General features: G+C 38.0%; 1 protein-coding gene across 1 annotated transcript; it reads right to left on the reverse strand.

Annotated features, from left to right (window-relative positions):
* Window positions 1-6,321: 6,321 nt before the first annotated feature.
* Window positions 6,322-19,252, reverse strand: LOC141633411 (protoporphyrinogen oxidase 2-like). Its single transcript, XM_074445889.1, has 18 exons — window positions 19,021-19,252; window positions 18,707-18,746; window positions 18,213-18,348; window positions 17,954-18,019; window positions 17,698-17,748; window positions 17,557-17,613; window positions 17,331-17,407; window positions 17,032-17,068; window positions 16,869-16,934; window positions 16,190-16,230; window positions 15,379-15,499; window positions 15,072-15,239; window positions 14,160-14,234; window positions 8,610-8,733; window positions 8,428-8,536; window positions 8,280-8,354; window positions 8,088-8,194; window positions 6,322-6,825 (listed from the first exon to the last, which is right to left on the reverse strand). The coding sequence occupies exons 1-18, from the start codon at window positions 19,133-19,135 to the stop codon at window positions 6,713-6,715; spliced, it is 1,578 nt and encodes a 525-aa protein (XP_074301990.1). The 5' UTR covers window positions 19,136-19,252; the 3' UTR covers window positions 6,322-6,712.
* Between the last annotated feature and the right edge of the window lie 2,718 nt (window positions 19,253-21,970).

Consider the following 21,970-nt stretch of genomic DNA (forward strand, 5'->3'; position numbering starts at 1 on the left):
CAGGTTATCTTGCAATAGGGGCATGTTCTCTTCTATGGTGTTCAAGCTGCTTCTGGTGGTTGGCACATGAATTTCTGCTGGTATTACTGCTTCACAACCATAGACCAAGGAATATGGTGTCTGGCCTGTGGCAGTTTTGGGTGTAGTCCTGTCAGCCCACAGTACTAGGGGTAGTTCTTCTACCCATCTTATTTTTCTTCTTTTTAGCTTTTTCTTCAGGCAGCTAATTACTACTTTGTTGCTTGACTCTGCCTGTCCGTTGGCTTTTGGATAGCCTGGTGTGGATGTGACTAGGTTGATATTCCATTGTGCACAGAAGTTTGTTGTTCTCTTTCCCACAAATTGTGTACCATTGTCACAAACTATTTCTGAAGGTATTCCATATATGCATATGATATTCCTTTTGATGAATGACATCCTTTTCTTTGACTTGCCTATAAAAGTCTGCCTCTATCCATTTGGAAAAGTAGTCAGTCATTGCTAGCATGAAAACTTTTTGTCCAGGCGCTTGAGGTAATTTGCCTACTATGTCCATGCCCCATTTCATGAATGGCCAGGGGGCTGAGATGGAATTTAGTAGCTCTGATGGTTGATGGATATAAGGGGAGTAGATTTGGCAGGCTTCATATTTGGAGCTATATGCTATGCAGTCAGCTCTCAGGGTTGGCCAAAAATAGCTTGTCCTGAGGACTTTGCTTGCCAGGCTTCTGCCACTTTTATGATTTCCACAGTATCCATCATATATATCTTCTATGACCTGTCTGGCTTCATTTGGTTCCAGGCAACGTAGGTAAGGTCCAGCCTGAGACTTTTTAAACAACGTGATATTTATAATGGTATAAGTGGAGGCTTTGATTTCCAGGGCCCTTGCTTCGTTTTTATCTTTAGGGAGTATCCCCTGTAAGAACCAATCATAGTAGGGTTTAGTCCAAGAGGTTGTGTCTTCCTGGATGGGACAAATTTGGTCAGGCCTTTATATGGTTGGTTCCAACAGGTGGATGATGGCTATTTTATCAAACACAGCAGAGCTGAAGTTTGATCCCAGGCTGGCTAGGGCATCCGCCTGGGTATTTAAGTCCCTTGGTATTTGGTCAATGTCAAAGGTTTTGAATTTTTTGCAAAGGTTTTTGACATATTCTAAATAGAGCATCATTTTTGAATCCTTTGCTGCATATATTCCTTTGACTTGGTTGGAAATTAAGAGAGAGTCAGTTTTTACCTTGAAGTTTGCTACACCGAGTTCTATACATACCTTCATCCAAAGAATCGGGGCTTCATATTCAGCTTCATTATTTGTGGCTTTGAATTCACAACTAATAGCCTGTGCAATTAGGTCTCCCTGTGGTGATTTCAGGACTAGTCCTAGGCCAGTGCCTTTCATATTTGTTGCTCCATCCACGTGTAGAGTCCATTCCTGGTCTGTCTTATGGGTGTCAAGGTGATTGACCTCTTTTATGAGGTATGGTTCTAGGGTAGGACTGAATTCAGCCACGAAGTCTGCTAATGCCTGAGATTTAATTCTTTGTCCGGGTTCAAAGGTTATATCATAGGTGCTAATTTGTACCGACCATTTTGCCATTCTCGCCCGACAACTCGGGCTTTCTCGGACATATTTGATAGGCGGGTTGGTTCTTACAATAATTGGGTGACTCTCAAAATAAGGTCGAAGTTTGGTACAGACATTACTAAAGCAAGTACATATTTTTCAAGTAAGCCATACCTGGTTTCTCGTCTATGAGACTCTTACTTACATAGTAGATCGGATCTTGTTGGCCGTCAATTTCTTTGGTCGGGACTCCACTTACTGCTTTCTCTCGTGATGATAGGTAGACCGTCGGGGGTTCTCCTTTGTGCAGGTTTGGCGAGTAGTGGGGGTGTAGTTAGGTATGTTTTGAGCTCTTGGAAGGCTGTCTCATGTTCAGGCAACCATTTGAATGCCTTGTTTTTCCTGAGTAGGTCATAGAATGTCTTGCACCTTACTGATGATCTGGAAATGAATCTATTCAGGGCTGCAGTTCGTCCTGTCAGTTTTTGAATGTCTTTGACTGACTTGGGAGATTCCAGTTCTAGTATGGCTTTTATTTGTTTTGGGCTGGCTTCTATTCCTCTTTTGGTCACCATGTAACCTAGGAATTTGCCTGAAGAGACTCCAAAATGGCATTTGGATGAATTAAGCTTCATGTTGAATTCTTCCAGGATCTTAAAAGATGTTTCCAAGTCCCTGGCGTGATCTTCAGCCTTCTTTGATTTGACCACCATGTCATCAATATAGACTTCCATTGTGTCTCCTATTTGGTCTTTGAACATTGTATTGACCAGGCGTTGGTATGTTGCCCATGCATTTTTCAGGCCAAAGGGCATTGCTGTGTAGCAGCATATGCCTCTTTCTGTGATGAATACAATATGTTCCTGATCAGATGGGTGCATCTTGATTTGGTTGAATCCACTTGAGGCATCCATGAATGTTAGGAGTTCATGCCCTGTTGTAGCATCCACCATTGCGTCTATGTGTGGGAGTGGAAATGGATCTTTTGGGCAGGCTTTATTGAGGTCTGTGTAATCTACACAAACTCTCCACTTGCCATTCTTCTTTTGTACCACCACTACGTTGGCTAGCCAGTCAGGGTACATGACTTCTCTTATCATCCCCATGTCCAATAGTTTGTCCACTTCTTCATTAATGATAGCATTTCTTTCAGCGGCAAACTTTCTTCTTTTCTGCTGGACTGGCTTATAGGACTTATCTATATTTAGTTTATGTGTAATAATATTGGCATCAATACCGGTCATATCAAAATGTGACCAGGCAAAACGTGAAGATTTACTTTTGAGAAAACTTACTAATTCTGGCCTGATGTTGTCAGGGACATCAGATCCTACCAGTACATGCCTGTCAGGATACTCATGGTCTAAGATTACTTGATCTGTTTCCATTTTGGTTTCTGCCACATGAATTGTCCTGACAGGGTATTGTAATTGCTAGGCGAGAGACTTATCTGCCTTAGAAGGCTTTAGTGACTCAGTATAGCATTCCTGGGCAGATTTTTGTTCACCTTTTATGGTTTCTACTCCCCATTCTGTTGGTATCTTGATGCACTGGTGGTAAGTGGAGGGTATGGCCTTTACATTGTGGATCCATGGTCTTCCTAGTATGGCGTTGTAGGATGACAGGCAGTCCAGGACTCCAAATCTTTCGTATGAGGATACTCTTTCCACGTATGTGGGCAGATGTATCTCCCCCAACGTGTACCTTGTTTCTCCACTGAATCCTACCAGGACATTAGATTTCTTTATGATTTGGCTTTCATCAATCTTCATTGCTTTAAGGACATCAAGCATGATCAGGTTCACTGAACTGCCTCCATCTACCAGGATTCTCATGACACGTGCGGTTCCTATTTGCATGGTGATAACCAGTGTCGTGGTGGATGTCCGGAATGCCCGCATATCAGTGTCGTCAAAAGTAATTTGAGGTAAATTGCTAGGTTTAAAAGGAGATTTCATTTTTGACTCCCTAGCAATTTTCTTTGCAAATTGAACTGGTCGGCCACAAATCTCTGATCCTCCATTGATGAACTTGACTTCATAGATGTGTGGTGCGGGGGTAAGTCACGTTGTTGCCTTTACGTGTTCTTTCTTGTTCCATCATCTTCCTGTTCTTTGTTGGAATCAAGTCTTTCGGGTATCCTTTCTTTAGCGGGTAAGCCACTTGTCTGCGCAATCCCGAGCATTCTTCATTGTGTGCCCTATGTCCATATGAAATTCGCACCACCTGGTGGTGTCCTTCCTTGGGTTGGGGTTGTCCGACTTCTTTGGCCACTTGACAATGTCTCCCATATGGTCAAGTCTCTTGATCGATCTGCAATGTCAACAGAGAAGTTATATTCTTGGATAGGAGGATAAGTATAGGAGTTACCTCGTTGTTCATGTGTATAGTTGACTTCTGATCTGTCAGGTCTTGTGTAGGGAGATGGCCTGGAAGTGCTTCCTCTGTTGTTAGAACTTTTTCTATTGACTTTGTCATATCCTGAATTGTTGTCAATATTGTCTGCCTTGTAGCCTTTGTCCTCCTCCAGCCTGATATAGCCTATGGCTAATGCTTGGACATCTTCAAAGGTATGACAGGGCTTCATGGTCATTGCATCATAGAAGTCACCATCCGGGGTAGCCCTTGCACTGAAAGCTTCAACTACTTTTGTTCCAACATCACATCTGGGGATTGAAACCTTTTCTTTGTTGAATCTTGTCATGTAGGATCCGATTGATTCTCCAGGCTTTTGTTTGATCCTATATAGGTCACTAGATCTCTTTTCTAGCTCCCTGCTACTGGCAAACTAATGATTGAAAGAGTTGACCGGTCGTGAAAGGACTTGATGCTTCCATTTGGCGGGTTTATGTACCATTGCGGGGGCGGTCCGTTCGAGTTGTTCCAAATCCCTTACACATGCAAACTTGACGTAGTTCACTGGGAATTGATACTGCCAGCATCTTTTGCTTGTAGTAGGCAACATGGTTTTGTGAATCTGTGGTCCCATCATAGATTCTCATTGAGGGAACCACAAATTTCTTTGGCAGGTCTATTTTTGCTATTTCATCCACAAAGGGTGAATCAGCATAGCTCTCTGGATTTGCTTCTTCAATTGGGGTTGGAACTCCTGGGATCTTCTCAAATCTTTCATGAAGTTTTTGGATTTCCTAGAGCATAGCCATCATAATGTATGTATTGGTTTGATCTGGTGAGGTTTCTTCATTTTGGAGTTCTTCTGAGTCTGTTTCTTCTCCTGTCTTGGACTTTGGTGAAATAGGAGTGCCAATATTGGAGAAATCAATATTCTTGATGATTGAGGAGAATGGTGTACCAGGCTGAACTTTCAACTTTGATCCTGAAGCTTTCTCTCATAGCTTTAGTTTTAGGCTGGATTCTGACTCTTTCAATTTTGCAACTTTTGCTTCAGCCTGGGCCATATTTTGTTTTAACTGTTCCATTTCCAACAATTGTTGTTGGACGGCAGCCAGTTGTTGCTCAATGCTATCTCCTGCCATCTCTCAAGTTTTTGTGGTGTTAAGTTATGGATTTTGATTTTTTTTAGCTAGATGCCCCACGGTGGGCGCCAATTGTTTTGACAGGGATTTCACTGAACGGGAATACCCTGCCAGAGGTTTATATGTAGGGTAATCTAACTCAAACAATTCGCCTGACTAGTATTATTAAGTGAAATAACAGGTAACAAATAATAACACAAAGATTTTATACGTGGAAAAACCCTGGGAATAAGGGAAAAAACCACGGGCACCAAGCCAGGAGTGATTGTTACTATGATTTTAGATAGGCTAACGGAGTATTGGTATATCAGGCGTGACAGGCGAAATTATAATGCTTAAGAATACACAAATGTAAGTAAGAATGAGAGAGTGTCGAATATCCTTTCTGATTCTGTCTTCTCTTGCATTTATACTTGTTTTCACCGTTTTCTTCTCTACCGTTTAGGGTTTCCTGGTAAATAGGGCATGTGCCCTATTTACCCGGAGGTAGTTGCCATCTAACTTAGCCGTTGCTTTTGACTATTGCCTATATCTTTTCCTTCTTGAATTGGTCTTTCTTTTTTGTAGGGAGTATATATAAACTGCCTGCTTGTCGCCTGCAATGCTTATTCGACGTTTGCCTGACGTATTTATCTTTCAGGCTACTGGTTATCTTTCGCCTGTCTTTCATCAACTCCTGTTTGGTGGCTGTCCATACTTGATCAATGCCTGGTTTCAGATGTCTTTTGCTTGGAACTCGGCTTTGGTTGTTGTCTGGCCTATGTCAGGTCAGGCAGGATAATTTTGGGCCCAACAGACACATTATATGCACTCTCCTTATCATAACCTCCCCTACCTCAGCTAATCTCCCTGTCAAAGAGCCAACATTCCAAGTACCAAAACGTAACCTACTACCCTTCCTACAATCATGCCCTAATTTCTTTACCCGCTCTTGACCATTCTTCCTGAATCCAAACCTATTTGACACCACACCCATACTTTGAGGTGGCGCGCCGCTTTCGGGCGACGACCTAACCACCCTTGCATATTTTTCACTATACCCGGGTCTAGAAGATGTAGCGCACCCTTGCTTATTTGACACCACCCCCGATGTAAAACCTAAATAATTTTCTTTTTCTTATAACAAAAAAAATATAGTTGGCGGATTTATATACAGTTGGGTACCATGGCCGGCAGGACTTCACTTCGCTTTATATACTCCCTCTATCCCATTTATATTGTGTTTGGATTTTGCGAACAAATTTAATGCATGGGTTCAAAATCATACTCCGTACATGCAGAAAAGGCAAATTATCCGATACATCAGTGAAAATAACAAGCATTTTATCCGACATTTTATGAGCTCGTAAAAATTGATATGTTGATTTAATATTAAGAGGCTATGGCCCTGCTAGATTAAGCAAAGACAAAATTTGTTGGCTCAGTTAGACTCCTAATGTTTAGTCTTTAGATACCTTAAAAGGGAAGATACAGTTCATAATGAGCGCTGCTCGGGTTCTTTTTCTTGCCCTCAACAGCTTTGCGAGCTTGCACAATCTTTTCTTTCCCTTCCTTTTCATTGACCTTCAACCTTCACAGCACAGTTCCAGCCTTCCGGAGACAGGTACTGGGCCCACACATTAGTTTAAAGCCTTGATTCATACACAAGTTTAGTGCCTCTGAAGGTAACTCAAAGAGTTTGGTTTGTATTTGAATACGAGTTGAGATATGACATCACAAGATCTGCAGCTTTGTAGCCAGAGGCTAAGGCCTTTCCTACAGAAAGCCCATCCTTGTGGTTACCTGAGTACAACAACGATTGCACAAAAAAAAAAAAAAAATTAGAAAGCAATAGAACATAATGGTCCAAGCTACAGATTTCCAGATTTCCCTCAGTGATGATATGATTGATATCCAATTTATCAGCAAAATCTTTATTGAAAATAAACATATTCTAGGACAGTTGGAGTCTCGGAGATGATATGTAGAAAATCTTCAAAAGTTTAAATATGTAGGAAATCTTCGATCCTGGCAAACTACAGAGGAAGTAATTCGGAAACTCCTGCGTGTATAATTCAGAGTTGATTGCATCATGCAGGCGTGCTGACCTATGTTACTGAGATTTGGTAAAAACAATTCGACTTTGGGGCACATCCAAGTGTCAGACTTGCCAATTTTCCAAAAGGATTCCAAAAGGAAAATGAGTGAGTTTGTGTCACTTGGTGGTACGAAACCCAGTACCACCACCACCACCAACAACAACAACATCAAAGCCTTAATCCCAAAATGATTTGGGGTCGACCCACACGAATCATCCTTTAGAACCGTCCATGGGTGAACACACACCTCAAAATGCGGAAAAATAGAAAAGAAAAAGTGAAAAACAAAAAGGGAGTGAAACATAATACAAAAGCCAGGTAAACTTATAGGATAAGTTTAAAAATCAAAGTCCGGATTTCTTTTATAAAAACTTAGAATTTAAATCGAGAATAAAGATTAAAACGATTTTGAAACCGGAGTAGAACTTAAGGGTCCGGAATACCTTAAAAGTGAACCAAGTATTCATATATAAGAAATTTTTTGGTAAAAAGGTGTAATAAATCCGGAAAGAACAAATAAATTTTAAAAAATTAAATAAAAACATTAAATATTTCAAATAACGTCAAATACTAAAAATCCACATGTATCATTGGAACTTGTAAAATATGATACTAATATATGACCCTTACATTGGAACTTGTAAGTATACTATTCTATGGAACTATGGTGGCACCAAAGCTCAAAACCATCTGCACATTCAGCAAAAAAACTTCCATGTTTTTAGCCTAAAATGAAGCGCCCAATTGTTACACCCATGTGCAGGTGTTGAGTGTCTGACAAGGCTACGTAACATGGGGGCATGACTAGCACACACAATGATAACAACAATAAGTTTCAGAACCTATGTATGGTGGTATGCAAAACAATGTTTTCAATTATATTTAAATGGGAAGGGTCAGAGGTATCGTCCTTAATTGGCATGCAAAATGCATTTGAATATATGAACATGTAGAAAATAACATCACCTGCATAGAAAAAGCTAGGCAGATCATTTTCCATCTTTGCTATAGCCATCTTAACAGATTCGTAATTTTGCCCATATCGAGGGAATGCCTTGCTCCAATAAACATGACTGCACAATAGCATAGTAGTCAGTTTCAAAAGGATATCGATACTTGAAGGATAGACCATGTAAACTTGCGAATTATAATCCATACTTGATGAAACTAGGGTCTCCCTTAACGCCTAACAGCTGCTGTAGATCAGAGAGAACTACTTGCTTCAGCTCATCCCTAAACCACAAGAAGAATTAGAATCAAAACGCCTACCAAATAACAAGATAAAAGAGAACCCCAAGAACCATACGTTGTAGCTCTTGCTAGCTCTCTATTTCTGCTTCCTCCAATGAAAGTGGTGTATAGATACTGGTCAGCAGGAGAGCGATCAGGGAACATCATTGACGAAAATAATGTACCTGTGGGACCCAAGAAACTGTCATTAGGCTAGGACACATGATGATAACAAAACCAGTCAGCTCGGGAAATTACCAAGAGTCTTCAGTCCTTTTTCTTGCTCCTTAGAGGGGATTAGAACTCCAAAACCTTCAAGGGGTCTCTCCACATTTACCTTCTTAAATGCTGTGACTATAATAGAGACTGGTAGATAGTCTACCTGTAATGACGGACAGAAACATCAGAATTTACGGCACACCACCATTTATTAACAAGGTATCAGCATAAGATATTTTACAGTATTAACAAAACAGACTAACAAATTCACGTAGAACAATCAGAAAGAAAGTCCTAGAAAAATAAAAATAGAGAGATGATCACATTAAAACAAAACCCAGCATAACAAATCACATGTACCAAGGTATAGGAGATAGAAACCTTCAAATTCATGTACCAATAAAAAGGAAAGTTCTTAGTCATATTACAAATAAACAAGAAAGACGAGAAGACTACAGAACTTGCACAACACTGAAAGTAACTCTATATGCCTCGAGACTAAGGCAAATGAAAATGGGAAATGTCAGGTGACCCCATATTATTTTAAAATTTTGGTCTGTTGTAGAACAATATTTTTTTCCCTTTTTTTAATAGAATTTTGTTCGATTTGGCATAATCAAAATAAAATTACTCATTTCATTCTCAAGTTCCCAAACTACATGTAACTCATAAGTGGTAAAGCCCGTAAAGGTGAGCATAAAATACACCCTTCGTGTATAAAATAATAATATACTTCCTCCATTCAACTCTACTCTACCATATTGTAAAATGCACACATATTAAGGAGAAAATTAAACAAGTAATAGAAGTACAAATGGGTGTGTGAAATATGCTTTATTAAATAATAGAAGTACAAATGAGTGTTGATTTTAGTAGGCCAAGTAGTGGCAAAGTATGTAAATAAGAGATTGTAATAAGGATAAAAAGGTAATTTTTCATGCTTTTTGGAAAGTGGTAGAGTGGAGTTGAATGGATGAAAATGGTAATATGGTAGAGTGGAGTTGAATGGAGGAAGTACTAGGTAGCACCAAAACGGACACGGACACGGACACGACACGGACACGTGACACGGCATCCCATGAAATTTACGACACGGGACACATTAATTAAGTTTAATAAAATATATATTTTATAATTATAAATGTTCAATTTTATTTTTGTAAAAGTATTTAATATTAAATTTAAATAAGTGAATGTAAAACTTAACCTTGATTATAACTCATTTTCATTTCTTAGCCAAACCCATCATCTAATCAATCTCTTTCGACAGCTCATTTCTCGTCTAAAGAACATTATTCACCCCAAATGATGTCCAAATATCATGGACACGTGTCGGACACGTGTCTATATACCATGGACACGCGTTGGACACGTGAGCAAATAAAAGTAGAAAGTCAGACACGGCTTTATAGGTGTCCGATGTCGGACACGGGACGGCTGGTTGAGAGAAGTGTCCGTGCTACCTAGATAATATATATTTATACTCAAAGAATACATTGATGAAGAAATACATGGACCATGAGAAAAACAACAGAATTTCTTCTCTTCACAATGTACATGCATAGAAATGTGCATGCTTTACAAACGTCACAAGAGATATATCGGAAGAGGCAGATAATCCATCAACATTACAATCTAAAGCAAACCTATTGTAGCATGATTCCATGAGCATTGTTTTACCTACTTCCAACAACTATAACAAAACCTTATTCCCCAAACATTTTATCTACTTAGCTAATTGATAGTAACGTTTTGTGTCGGTCTAAGAGGGTGATTTTATCACCCTCGTGTCTTTTAATATGGGTCTTTTAGTATGCTTTTCCTAACACTTGGCATAGGGGTTGATGTGGTTAAACTTGTGTAATTCACCTCGGTTGGACGATTGATCCTCATGAATGGAACCCGAGAGGCATAGAGCACCCTTCAAAGGTTAAGACAAGCACAAGGAGCCCCCATGTAGCCTAGAAGCCAGCTTGAAGAAGTAGGAGTGAAACTTGGAAAGTAAAGAAGGAAGCAAAGTTTGAAGATTTTGGAGCAGAACTCCCGAGATGGTGCGCAGCCTGCGCAGTGGAAGTGCGCAGCCTGCGCAGCCTGCGCAGCCTGCGCCTACGTCAGAGGTGCCTGCGCAATGTTGTTTCTAAACGCGGGCTTAAGAAAACACTCCGTGTTTTTGGGCTTGCTTTGAGGTTTCTTAACCTAGAAAGGAGTGCACCCATATATATACCCCTCATGTTTGAAGACCTAGTTAGTATCTAATTATTGAATAATCTCTAAAAAACTTGTAGTAGGAAGAACAATTTAGTTGGGTTGAAAGTTGTAATCTTTTAGCATTGGATGTTAATCTTTCCTCATTTCTTGGGTTTTTCTAAGAAGATGGAAGGCTAATCTTCCCTTTACTTGGTGTAATTCATCCAAAGTTTCCAACTTTGGTTTTGTAAGACTCTCTTAATCTCTTCTATTGTATCTATTGATCTTTCCTTATGCTTAATTCTTATGTTGAGTAGGTGAATGTTAGAATTGATCACTCTTGCATCTTATTTACCCAACTATTGCAAATTCTAGAGAAATGGTTTAATCTATCTAAGATTGTTGAAGCAAGCTTGTTGTATGTTGATTTGGTTTAAAGGATTCATGCAATAAGTAGGAAATTTCATGTCTTTTCTCATTTGTATGGTTTAATCTTGTGAGAATTGGTCCTAGCTCCTAACCTTGGCACAACCCTTAATGCTCTTGTTTGATTTATGTTCATGGTTTAATGAATTGTTGATTGAACTTGAAGAATATACATGGATGGTTTAATTTGTGTATGTTGACATCTTGGTTAGGAAGTATTGGGTAGATAATAAGAGGAGAATTATTAAAAGAGTCTAACTTTACCATTGTTGGTTGCTAAGGAAGGATTGCACCAAGTCCATCTAAATATTGAACTTTCTTGCTCACGAAGTGTTTGTTATATTGCTTCTTAGACAAAGATTGCAAATTTTACTTTGTTTCATGTTACCAATCAACTCAAAAACCCCCCTTTTCATGTCCCTCTATTGTTTGCCATTGTGAATAACCATTGTTTGTTTATAATCTTGTCTTTAGTAGTCAATAGTTTACAATTCAAGTATTTAGCTTAAAAGACCTTCTCTTGGGACCGACCCTTACTTGCACTATATTACTTTATCATTTAGAGTAGTCTAGAGTATAGTTTGGCTTATAAATTGTTAATTTGGTAGGTTAATTCTAGCTTTTTACGACACCTAGTTTTGTCCTTACCAAATTTTGGCGCCGTTTTAATTTGGCTACTTGTGTTGTTGATGCTTAATGGAGTTTGGCCGACCAAGTAGCACAATTTTCATATATGGAGTGATAAGGGGGTGTTATAAGTAGTGATGAGTTGTGATTGATAGGAGGATTTTGATGGGTCACTTTGCTATTGTCTTGGGATAAGACAAGAGTGACCATTACTACTTCTTTGGTGATATAAGAAGGGTGGAGTTGCGTGATGTGTCGGAGTTGGAGTTGTGTCGTGTCTTGTGTGAGGGATGGTATAAGGAGGGTGAGTGAGTGAAGAGTGTGTGCAAAAACTTTGAGTCTAGATTTTCTTTTTAATCGGTGGATTGTTCAAGAGGGAGACATAAGAAGGAAGAGGTAAGGGAAGAGTGATCGGATTCTCCTACACTCACTTGATGGACTTGTGTACCTCCCTACTTAGTCTTGAGTTTTACTCGGGACGAGTAAAGTCCAAGTGTGGGGGAATTTGATAGTGTCAAATTGTGACGAGTCAATAGGTTAATGTTATCACAATAAACATGCTTGATACCGGGTTTTAGTTGGACTTGTTGTAATATACCGGTTTGCACTTTTGGTTGTAATTTTAGAGTCTTAGCTTATAACTTACCAAGGCAAAGAAGGAGAGCAAAAGGAAAGCCAAGGGAATAAGTGCAAAATCAAGAGAAGCAAGCAAAAGGAAGAATTGAAGCCTTGACATGCACAAACAAGAGCCAAAATGAAGAATTGAAAACTCGATTTCACAAGGGTCAACTTCAAACGAGTATATCTCGAGTTCTAGACCTCGTATCGACGCAAGGCCAATTGGAGGTGAAAGCTTGTGATCTTAGCTTTCCAACGGTATGTCACACGCCTCGTTTGTCCAAGAAACGAGAGAGATATGGCCTTCGCAAGATGCTGCTGTCAGTCTGAGTGCGCAGCCTGCGCTTCTACGCGCTGCTCTGGATTTCGCAATTCTAGTTCCGTGTTTTGGGCTTTCTTAAGGGACTTAACCTAGATTCTCGTGCCTCCCTAGATATATCTAGAATTTTGAGATCTAAAAGGGGGACTCCTATTCTCATCATAGAACATCATATCATATCTATCTAATTATTGAATAATCTCTAAAAAACTTGTAGTAGGAAGAACAATTTAGTTGGGTTGAAAGTTGTAATCTTTTAGCATTGGATGTTAATCTTTCCTCATTTCTTGGGTTTTTCTAAGAAGATGGAAGGCTAATCTTCCCCTTACTTGATGTAATTTGATCAAAGTACCCAACTTTGGTATTGTAAGACTCTTAAACCTCTCTTAATTTATCTAATGCTCTTTTCTTGTGCTTTATTTCTTATGTTGAGTAATTGAATGTTTGGGTTGGCCATCCTTGCATGTTATTTACTTGACTAGTGCAAATCCTAAGGAAATGGTTTAATTTAGTTGGGATTGTTGAAGCAAGTTTGTTGTTTGTTGATTTGGTTTAAAGGATTCATGCAACAAATAGAAAAGTTCATGTCTTTTACTCATTTGTATGGTTTAATCATATGAGGAATTGATCCTAGCTTCATCTTTTGGCAATTTCTTAATGCTCATGCTTAGTCTCTTTTCATGGTTTAATGATTTGTTGCTTAAGCTTGAAGGGTATGTGTGGATGGTTTAATTTGCATGTATCAACATCTTGAGATGATAGTATTGGGTAGAAAATTGTAAGAGAGGAATAAAAGAGTCAAGCTTTGTCATTGTTGGGTTACTAAGAGAGAATTACATCAAGTTTTCCCTTTATATTGAATCTTGCATACTAGTTGTTTGTAGAATTGTCTCAATAGGAAGATATTCAAGTTCTACTCATATTTCCATGTTTGTTTCTCAAAACCAATCTTTTTCCATCTATGTTTTCTACTTGTTGACCTTTGTTAATACCCATTGTTTGTGATTAGTGCCCTTTTGATTAAGTTTAAAGTGTCATTAGCATCTTAATTAGTAGTAGAGATCCACTTAGTAGCCATTAGTTTACAATTCAAGCTTTAGTCTTATCCCCTTCTCTTGGGTACGACCCTTTACTTCCACTTTGCTATTGTTTTAAGTTTAAAGTTAGTAGAGTCAAAGTTTAGGTTATAAATTGTTAATTTGATAGTTAATTCTAGTATTACGACACCTAGTTATATTGCTACCACTAATAATATTCCTAAAAGCTCACAGAATAAATGCAATGAGAAAACTCTAGATAAGAAACTACAGATTAAATAGTTATAGTTAATGGAATAATATAAGCAAAGATAAAATTGCCGAGTGGACCATTTTTACAAGTTGGGCAGAAAAAAAAAACAGTAAACTACATACCTCTGGGACGAAGTCAAGTGAAAAAGGACTCCCTCCTTTCAGAATCTTCATGTCTTTGACGTTTGTAAGTGGAGCCTATTTCAGACAAGTCCTTCATCAGATGAAAATTTTCTTAAATGACAAAGCGGTCACTTTAAATTTCAGGTACACCAAAGTAGAACTCAATAAACTCATTAAGCCAACTTAGTGTAGTTCGAAGAATTTTCAACGGCACTGTGCAAAGCAGATGTATGCCATCAGAATCCGATTTCCAGTACAATTCAGGTTTTTATTGAGAAGTAGTTATTTTATCAATTTATCTATGTTTGACTCATAAAAAATTCTCTCTAAAATTACATGGTAGACCACTACACCCTCTGTCACACTCACTCCGTGATCATGCAACAGAACACAATTTCAGGGCATTTTAACATTAAGAACCCCGTTTTCAGTGGTACCCATGGTTTAAATTTCGGTCTTTTCACTGTAAATGCAGCGCATACGGCCTCAAATGTGGTCGCGCTTATCTTCATAATCTTGATAACTCAGTAAACCGGTGTAGGGGCCGATATTTATAACCATGGTGACACTAGAGGTTGACACTTGACACTAATTATATAGCTCAAGTGCTCCACTGTTTTACTGTTTACCTATCTAACAAAGGGTTGGCTAAAAGCAATTTGGTTACGATTAATATTGCGATTTTGTCTCAGAAATAAAAATCTTTGGTTTGCAATTGCAACTTGGACAGTCACTAGAAGGTAACGCTCCATACATAGGAGAACTCTAGCCCAGGCACAGCCAAAAGTCTCACTAAAGGTCTAAATTTCAGTTATACGGTACACAGATAAAATTTGTTTTAGAATATTTCCTTTTAGAATATCTATGTCAAAATCAGTAAACTTTATCAGAGCCAGGTAATGTGATACTAACCGTTACAACCACAGCATCAAAAGGCCGCTCTTCAATGGATTTGTTTGATAGACAGGATAGTGACCAATTGTTTGAATGCCCCTCATGGCTGTATGATAACGAGAGCACCTTACATTTGAGCTTAAGTTCATCTTCACTGAACCTTTCGCAGATTGTATCTATAAGTGTCTGGAGACAATAAAACAATCAGCTACCAGAACATCCCTTAATAAAAATTTCTGAGTGGCCAGATACAACCAACAAGAAACATAAATATCCCAGCTCAAACAGATCATCTCAAACAAAAAAATATACCACATTATATTACCTGCATTCCACCTTTGAAAGAAAAGGAACCACATACACGTGTCTTCTTGACAGGTTTCTTTTGTTCACCTGGTTTCGGAGTCAATCTAGACTGAATTGCTCCCGCAATTATAGACCCAAACCTGGTAGGTGAAACATGGTTGCATCACGCTTAATATGAACAAGTCAAAGTAAGACACGGGTAGTAGAGCAAATTAACTGATTTCAATTATGTACTTGTGAGCTCGCTAAAAAAAAAAACTACACTTGTATAGTTTGATCAATATTGTTAGGTAGTGCATTTCAGACGCTCTTTACCCAATGTTGAGTATAACGGATGTGATTTAATTACACCAGGACCAGGATGTTAGCACTGTAGCTTAGTAGTTACTCCCTCCGTGCCTGGTCATTTGTTTACCTATTCCATTTTAAGGTGTCTCATCCATTTGTTTACCTTTCTATATTAGGATTTAGGAAGCTTTTTTATGGGTAATTTGATCATACACCTCCATTATGGTCCACTTGTCATCCACTAACAACCACCACAAATGGTCCCCTCCTATTTCCTTGGTCTTTGTGCCAAAATCAAAGGTAAACAAATGACCGGGACGGAGGGAGTAATATATATATATAAGCGTTATTGGCCTATGAATCTATGATTCACCACTAAACATAAAATTAGGTATCTAAATACAATCAAAGAATAAGTGTGATGTCATATAATAGTAGATACCTAGGTGTAAAATAGTACACCATTGATATGTACGAACTTGTGATAAATAAAAAAGGAGAAATATAAGTATGTTAAAGATGAATGTCCTTTATAACAGTACCTGTCCTCAATATCCCATAACTCTGGAAATGAATGACGCATCTGTAAATGGAACAATGAGATGAAAATAAAATGATTTAGCAAAAGAAAAGGAAGGACAGAGGGGCCAACAAAATGAACACGAACATCACACATATACTATTCTGTTAATGAGCGTTTGAACCGTCAGTGCGTCACTGTTCAGAAACTTTCTAACTCTTGCCGGAAGAGGGGAAAAAGTTTCACAATTTAAACAAACAGGTGGAACATAACAAGAAACAACAGAAAGAAAGCCAAGTGAAGAGACAGTAAGCAAAACAAGAGACTCAAGCACAATCATCCAAAAGAATTGTTCACGCCTTATCAGCACTACCCAAATTAATGGTTTCATCATACCAAGTAAAAGGGTAAAACCATGGCGTTCTTAGTCATTCTTAAGTCTTAGTGTCTTACCCTCATACTCTTAGCACTCTTAGGCTTTCATGTACCCCTCACACACCTAACAAAAGCGAGTCTCTCACATGTTACATCTCGTTCCATAATTTAACACATTCAGTAACAGTAAACACGTTGCCACACATCCAAAGCAAGCATACCAATCAATGGCAAGTTTACTTTTTGAACATGCAACTTTTTTCCAAAGCCAAACAGCCTTTAAAAAGAGAATAAAGAGATGGAAACAGGTGTAACTAAACACTTACAGAAATGGTCTTCGGATCTGCAGCACTTGTGCCCCCCACAAAAGGGTCAATTAGATAATCAACAAACTGCACAGAGAGATATTTAAAGGACCATGATAGGGCAAAAATAAGAATTAAAAATAAACTTTCTTGCACTTGAATGACTCAGGTACAATGCTTATACCTCTTCCCCAAAATGTCGACCAAAAAAATCACTAACGCTGCAGAAGAGACCAAACTGTTAAACAAATAAATCATGAAAAAAACACTTTCCTCAGGGAATGTTGTAGGATGCATTTCTCATCAGGCCAATGTATAGATACTAGATTTCCAATAATTGCAACTAAATGTCAACAGTAAATTGGATTATATACTAGATCCGAAATCCAAATGTATGTTCGTTTGGTAGAAAAAATGCAGAACTACATACTACATGTCTCAGGAAATCAAAGTAGTACAGCTAATCATAGGATATAGATTTACCTTTCATCCGCTTGCTCATCAGAAACTTTTGCATTATCGCGTCTTCTCCATGAAAATGGTTCACATAACAGTCGAAGCTAAGCAAAAAGGGTAAATATAAACATCAGTAAATTACTTTCCTATTCTCCTCAACTCACTAAAAATCTTCATCTGTTAGATAACAACATTTACAGGCAAATACAACTGCTCAAAACTCACTGTCAAACAAGCTTAAACTTGAAACAACCTTAGATTTTGCAGAAAGGAAATTGCTCGTGAATATGCTGATAGGACCAGAAGGTAACTGTAGAAAAGAGTAAGCCACAGTCAATATGCACGGCACAGAATATAACAGCAGTGAAAAGAAAGGGACGAAGACATGACATACCAGCACAGGGAGACCATCCCTAACGACGTATCTTTTGTTTTGTGAAAGTGGCTGTAAAGTATAAAGCGAAAGTAGAAACTTGTCAAGGATAAGAAAATGCATCGAGCTTAAGTTTTTGAACAAGGAAACTAAACCAGAGGCAAGGAAGCAACCCTTGAACTGATTGCTTCCTAGAGATTAGAAGAGGCAATCCAATGCTTTTAGAAAAGGGGAAATTGTCATTCCCAAAGAGATTGATTACAAGGGAAAGACTTACAAGCTGTTGCTTATCACGGATACCAAGATCATCAAGCAAACTTGTCACCTCACTCTCACTTTCCGTCTATACATATAACGGCCAACATATTAATTATCAGGATGCCAATTGTCTAAAAGGAGCCATGAACTTAACTACTCCCTCCGACTCAACTGATTCTTTACGTTTTTTCAACATTCCCCTCACAAGGAAAAAAAAAAGGTCAAGATCAATTCAGTCAGAGGGAGTACTTAACAAATAGGTGTATCAAACACCGTACCATAGTATTTGCTCCCTCATCCCAAATATACCCATTCTTAACAGCACTTCTTATTTTACCACCGGCTCTTTCATCGGCTTCTAACAATGTCACGTTCAAACCATTCGATTTTAGCTTATACGCAGCAGCAAGCCCACTGCAATTCCACATAAACACGATGCCAAACCAATAAAAGGCAAATTTAATCCTTCATCTTTTCCGGGGCACTTAAACAAAAACCAAATTCTAACAACCCATTGTCTCAACTCTCAACTCTCAAGGATAAAAAGATTCCTGTAAACTGTGGAGTTAAAGGGGTCGAATGTGTGCAGTCTTACCCCATTTCTAGCCACAAATGAAAGACTGTTTTATGATGACCCAAAATGATAATTACGTCCAGAATTGCACCAAATGAGGTCTCTATTTCACAACAAAAAGAAGCGCAACCATATAATAAACCGTTTTGTTTTACCCCGTCATAATCCAAAACAAAATAATAATGAGTCTCTAAATACCTGACACCAGCACCAATAACAGCAACCCTTTTTGCAGAACCTGAAATTAGAAACCCGATAAAATCAGAAATATGATCAGAAAAAAATGCACTAGAATTTGAAGAAATGCACAATAATCAGACAACATTTACGTAAAATAGAAAGTAAATTCACAAACTATAGAATGAAACGGTCTCACAACGTGAGACAGTCCATTTCTGTAAGAACATTATTCATTTGTTAATAGATGAGTTATCTGTGACCATATCATGCGAGACCGTCTCACGCAATAATTACTGAAGTAAATTGAATAAAAAATTAGAAATGCAACATACTTTGGAGTTTATCTGGGTCAGAAGTGTTGGCCATGGGAATGTTGTAGTTGGTGGAAGAACAAGAGACCAGGTGAGTTGGTGAGAGGAGGGAAGTAGTTAGTGATAGCATAGTCATATTGTGTCAGAAATTTCGTTGATTTTTTTGACAAATGTACGGCTATATAATTCTTTAGAATTTGGGGGAAATAAGAAGAGATCAAAATAGATAAGCTAAGGAGATAAAGTGGCCAATATATTTTTTTGGGTGTTGCTCATCATAATATACATTTGACTATACTACCCCTTTCATAATTTCTCCTCTCAATTTCACATCTCTCTAATTTCCTTAGTAATTGTACTACATTGATAAAAAAAAAAAAAAAAATTAAACTTTGAATTGCATCATAAAAACAACAAATATAGTGTAGTGCATAAATTACTCCACCTCTTCCCACCACTACAACCACCGTGGATTACCGTCCCACTGCCGGCCACCATTCTTCCTCTACCCTTCTGCCACCACGGACCACCTTCCTCTGCCAGTAACTATTCCATTCGCCATCCCGACAGCAACTCCTTCCCCCAACCCATCAAACCTTCTCCACCCTTGCCTCTAACCCATGACATACCACTTTTCGCCGGAACACCATGCTCCGCCCCCTTTCTCACCGCCATCCGCCTGCGCCACTCTACCCTTGTCGTTCTCCACCCACGCCGCCATCCCGCCACCACCAGTGGCGAATCTAGGATTTATGGAATGGGGGTGACGGGTGTCCGGGTTTTAAATCTCGGTATCGGTCGCGATCGCGTTGTCACGAAATCGCTCCCGAACCGAACCACTTGTTGCGAACCAAAATCGCTCGTCGCAGTCGATTTTTGATTTACAAGGTTTTTTGGCTATATTTTTATTTATAAATATTTCTAATGTTATTGTATATTATATCTAAATATGGGTAAAACAACGTTATTAATAGTATGATGAAAATCTCAGTTGATATAGTAATCTCATATCTACTAAAAGAATAGGTGAATCTCCAAATTTTACCTCGTAAAGTTTAAGAATGTAGAATTGGGGTTTATTATTATAGTTTATTCTATAGGTGTATCTTGAATTATAAATGAATTAATCTTTTATTTGGATATATTCATAAAATTAAAATACTCACAATCTGTACAAATTTGATCTGCTAAAGATTTGCCTCCACGATTTTTATGATAAAAAACTAGCTAATCAATCGATTTAACTAAAATATTAATAACGGGAAGTAGTGAATAGTGGGAAGTAGTGAATCTGTCTCATAATTTATTTTATCGTAATTTTAAGATATATTATAGAAAAATATATTAATGATAAATTTATGAATTAGATAACTTTAAAAGTAGTTTTATTTAATTGAAAATAATTTTAATGTTAAATAAAGGTAACCCAAACGAAACCGGGTAACAATACTAATTAATAATAATGTCAAAAACATTAAAAAAAATAAAAAAATCCATCTTTCTACCCATGAGCAGGTCTCCACCGCCCCACCACTTAAACACTAAATAATGTTACAAAAAAAAAATCATAAACACAGTCATGACTACATCCTATCTCATCCCTGTCATAAATCACTTCTTTCGTCTTCATCCCTGTCATCCTTATCTCCAACCCTGCAACCCAGAAAAATTCCCACCCCAACCCAAAAAAAATAAAATCCTTCATTTAATCATCTCCACTTATCATCTGCTCGTTTAACTATTTTAATTTTTTTTCCCTAAAATTAATGGGGGTGAGGGTTCACCCCCATCACCCCCTGTAGATTCGCCCCTGGCCACCACCCAACAACCAATGTCATAGAACAATAGTTTATAGATAACTAAAACCCTAAGTTAAATAAGATCATCTAAAAACCATGAAAGAAAGGCCTTAATTTAGTTCATAATTATAGAATTTACAAACTAAATCACTGTTTTATAGTTAAACTAGGTCTAATTGAAAACGGACGAATCAAAAAATTGTTGCGGGAATTGTAGTTGAGAGAATTGTGTTTGAAAGGTATTTTTTACCTAAGGGTATGAAATGGAAAAAAAATGACAAAATGTACTGAGTTGAGTAAAATACGTACTGCGAAAATAATTTACGATTTTTTTTATAAGGCAAGAAAATTAGGATGATTATAAATCAACCTATAACATCCTTGAGGATGTTAACGGTAAGCGGAATACAAAGAATTTCCATTTATCATGGGTAACCATAAGATAAAAGGGTCCAAAGAAAGACTTTCCTCGAAAAAGTACGACACTTTAAAAACCCATTAAAAAAATAAAAAATAAACTTAGCTAAAACTTAAAACCATACAAAATTCTACATAAAAAAGAGCACAAATTATAGTATAAGACGGTTATTCACATTGTGAGACGGTGAGACTGTAATACTACGGTTTTATGAGTCTCTGGGTACTCTATCGAGTAGGCCTTACTCTGTCGAGTAAGGGTGTGTTGCGTTTTAAAAGTAGTTTCTGACCTGTTGGGTACTCGATCGAGTAACCTTGATACTCGATCGAGTAAGAGGGCACTCGATCGAGTACCTCAGATACTCGATCGAGTAGCCGGTTTACGAGGTGATGATTTGTCGGGTTTTGTTAATAATGCGATTAAGTATATAATTACTTCCGTCACTTTTCTTTAAACACTTTTAAAACCCAATTGCTTTCAAAAAGAGAAATCAAACTACGTTCTTCGCATCAATCGCATTGTTGGCAAATCCCGGAGCTTGGAAGGTCGGATTTTACCTTTCTTTATACCTTTGTGATCCTTGCGTCGAGGGTAAGATCTACGTACCATTTTTATAGTATTTCGTTAAAGTTGGTTAAACCCTAATATTGGGATTTGGGGGTTTTGTTGTATTTCGTGATTGGTAGTGATTATATGTTTGTATGTTAGGAGGAGAATTCGTAGAAGAAGCTTTTTGATATCAGCTGTGAGACCG

Source organism: Silene latifolia, chromosome Y, assembly GCF_048544455.1.
Source record: "Silene latifolia isolate original U9 population chromosome Y, ASM4854445v1, whole genome shotgun sequence".
In the NCBI taxonomy this organism is placed as follows: Eukaryota; Viridiplantae; Streptophyta; class Magnoliopsida; order Caryophyllales; family Caryophyllaceae; genus Silene; species Silene latifolia.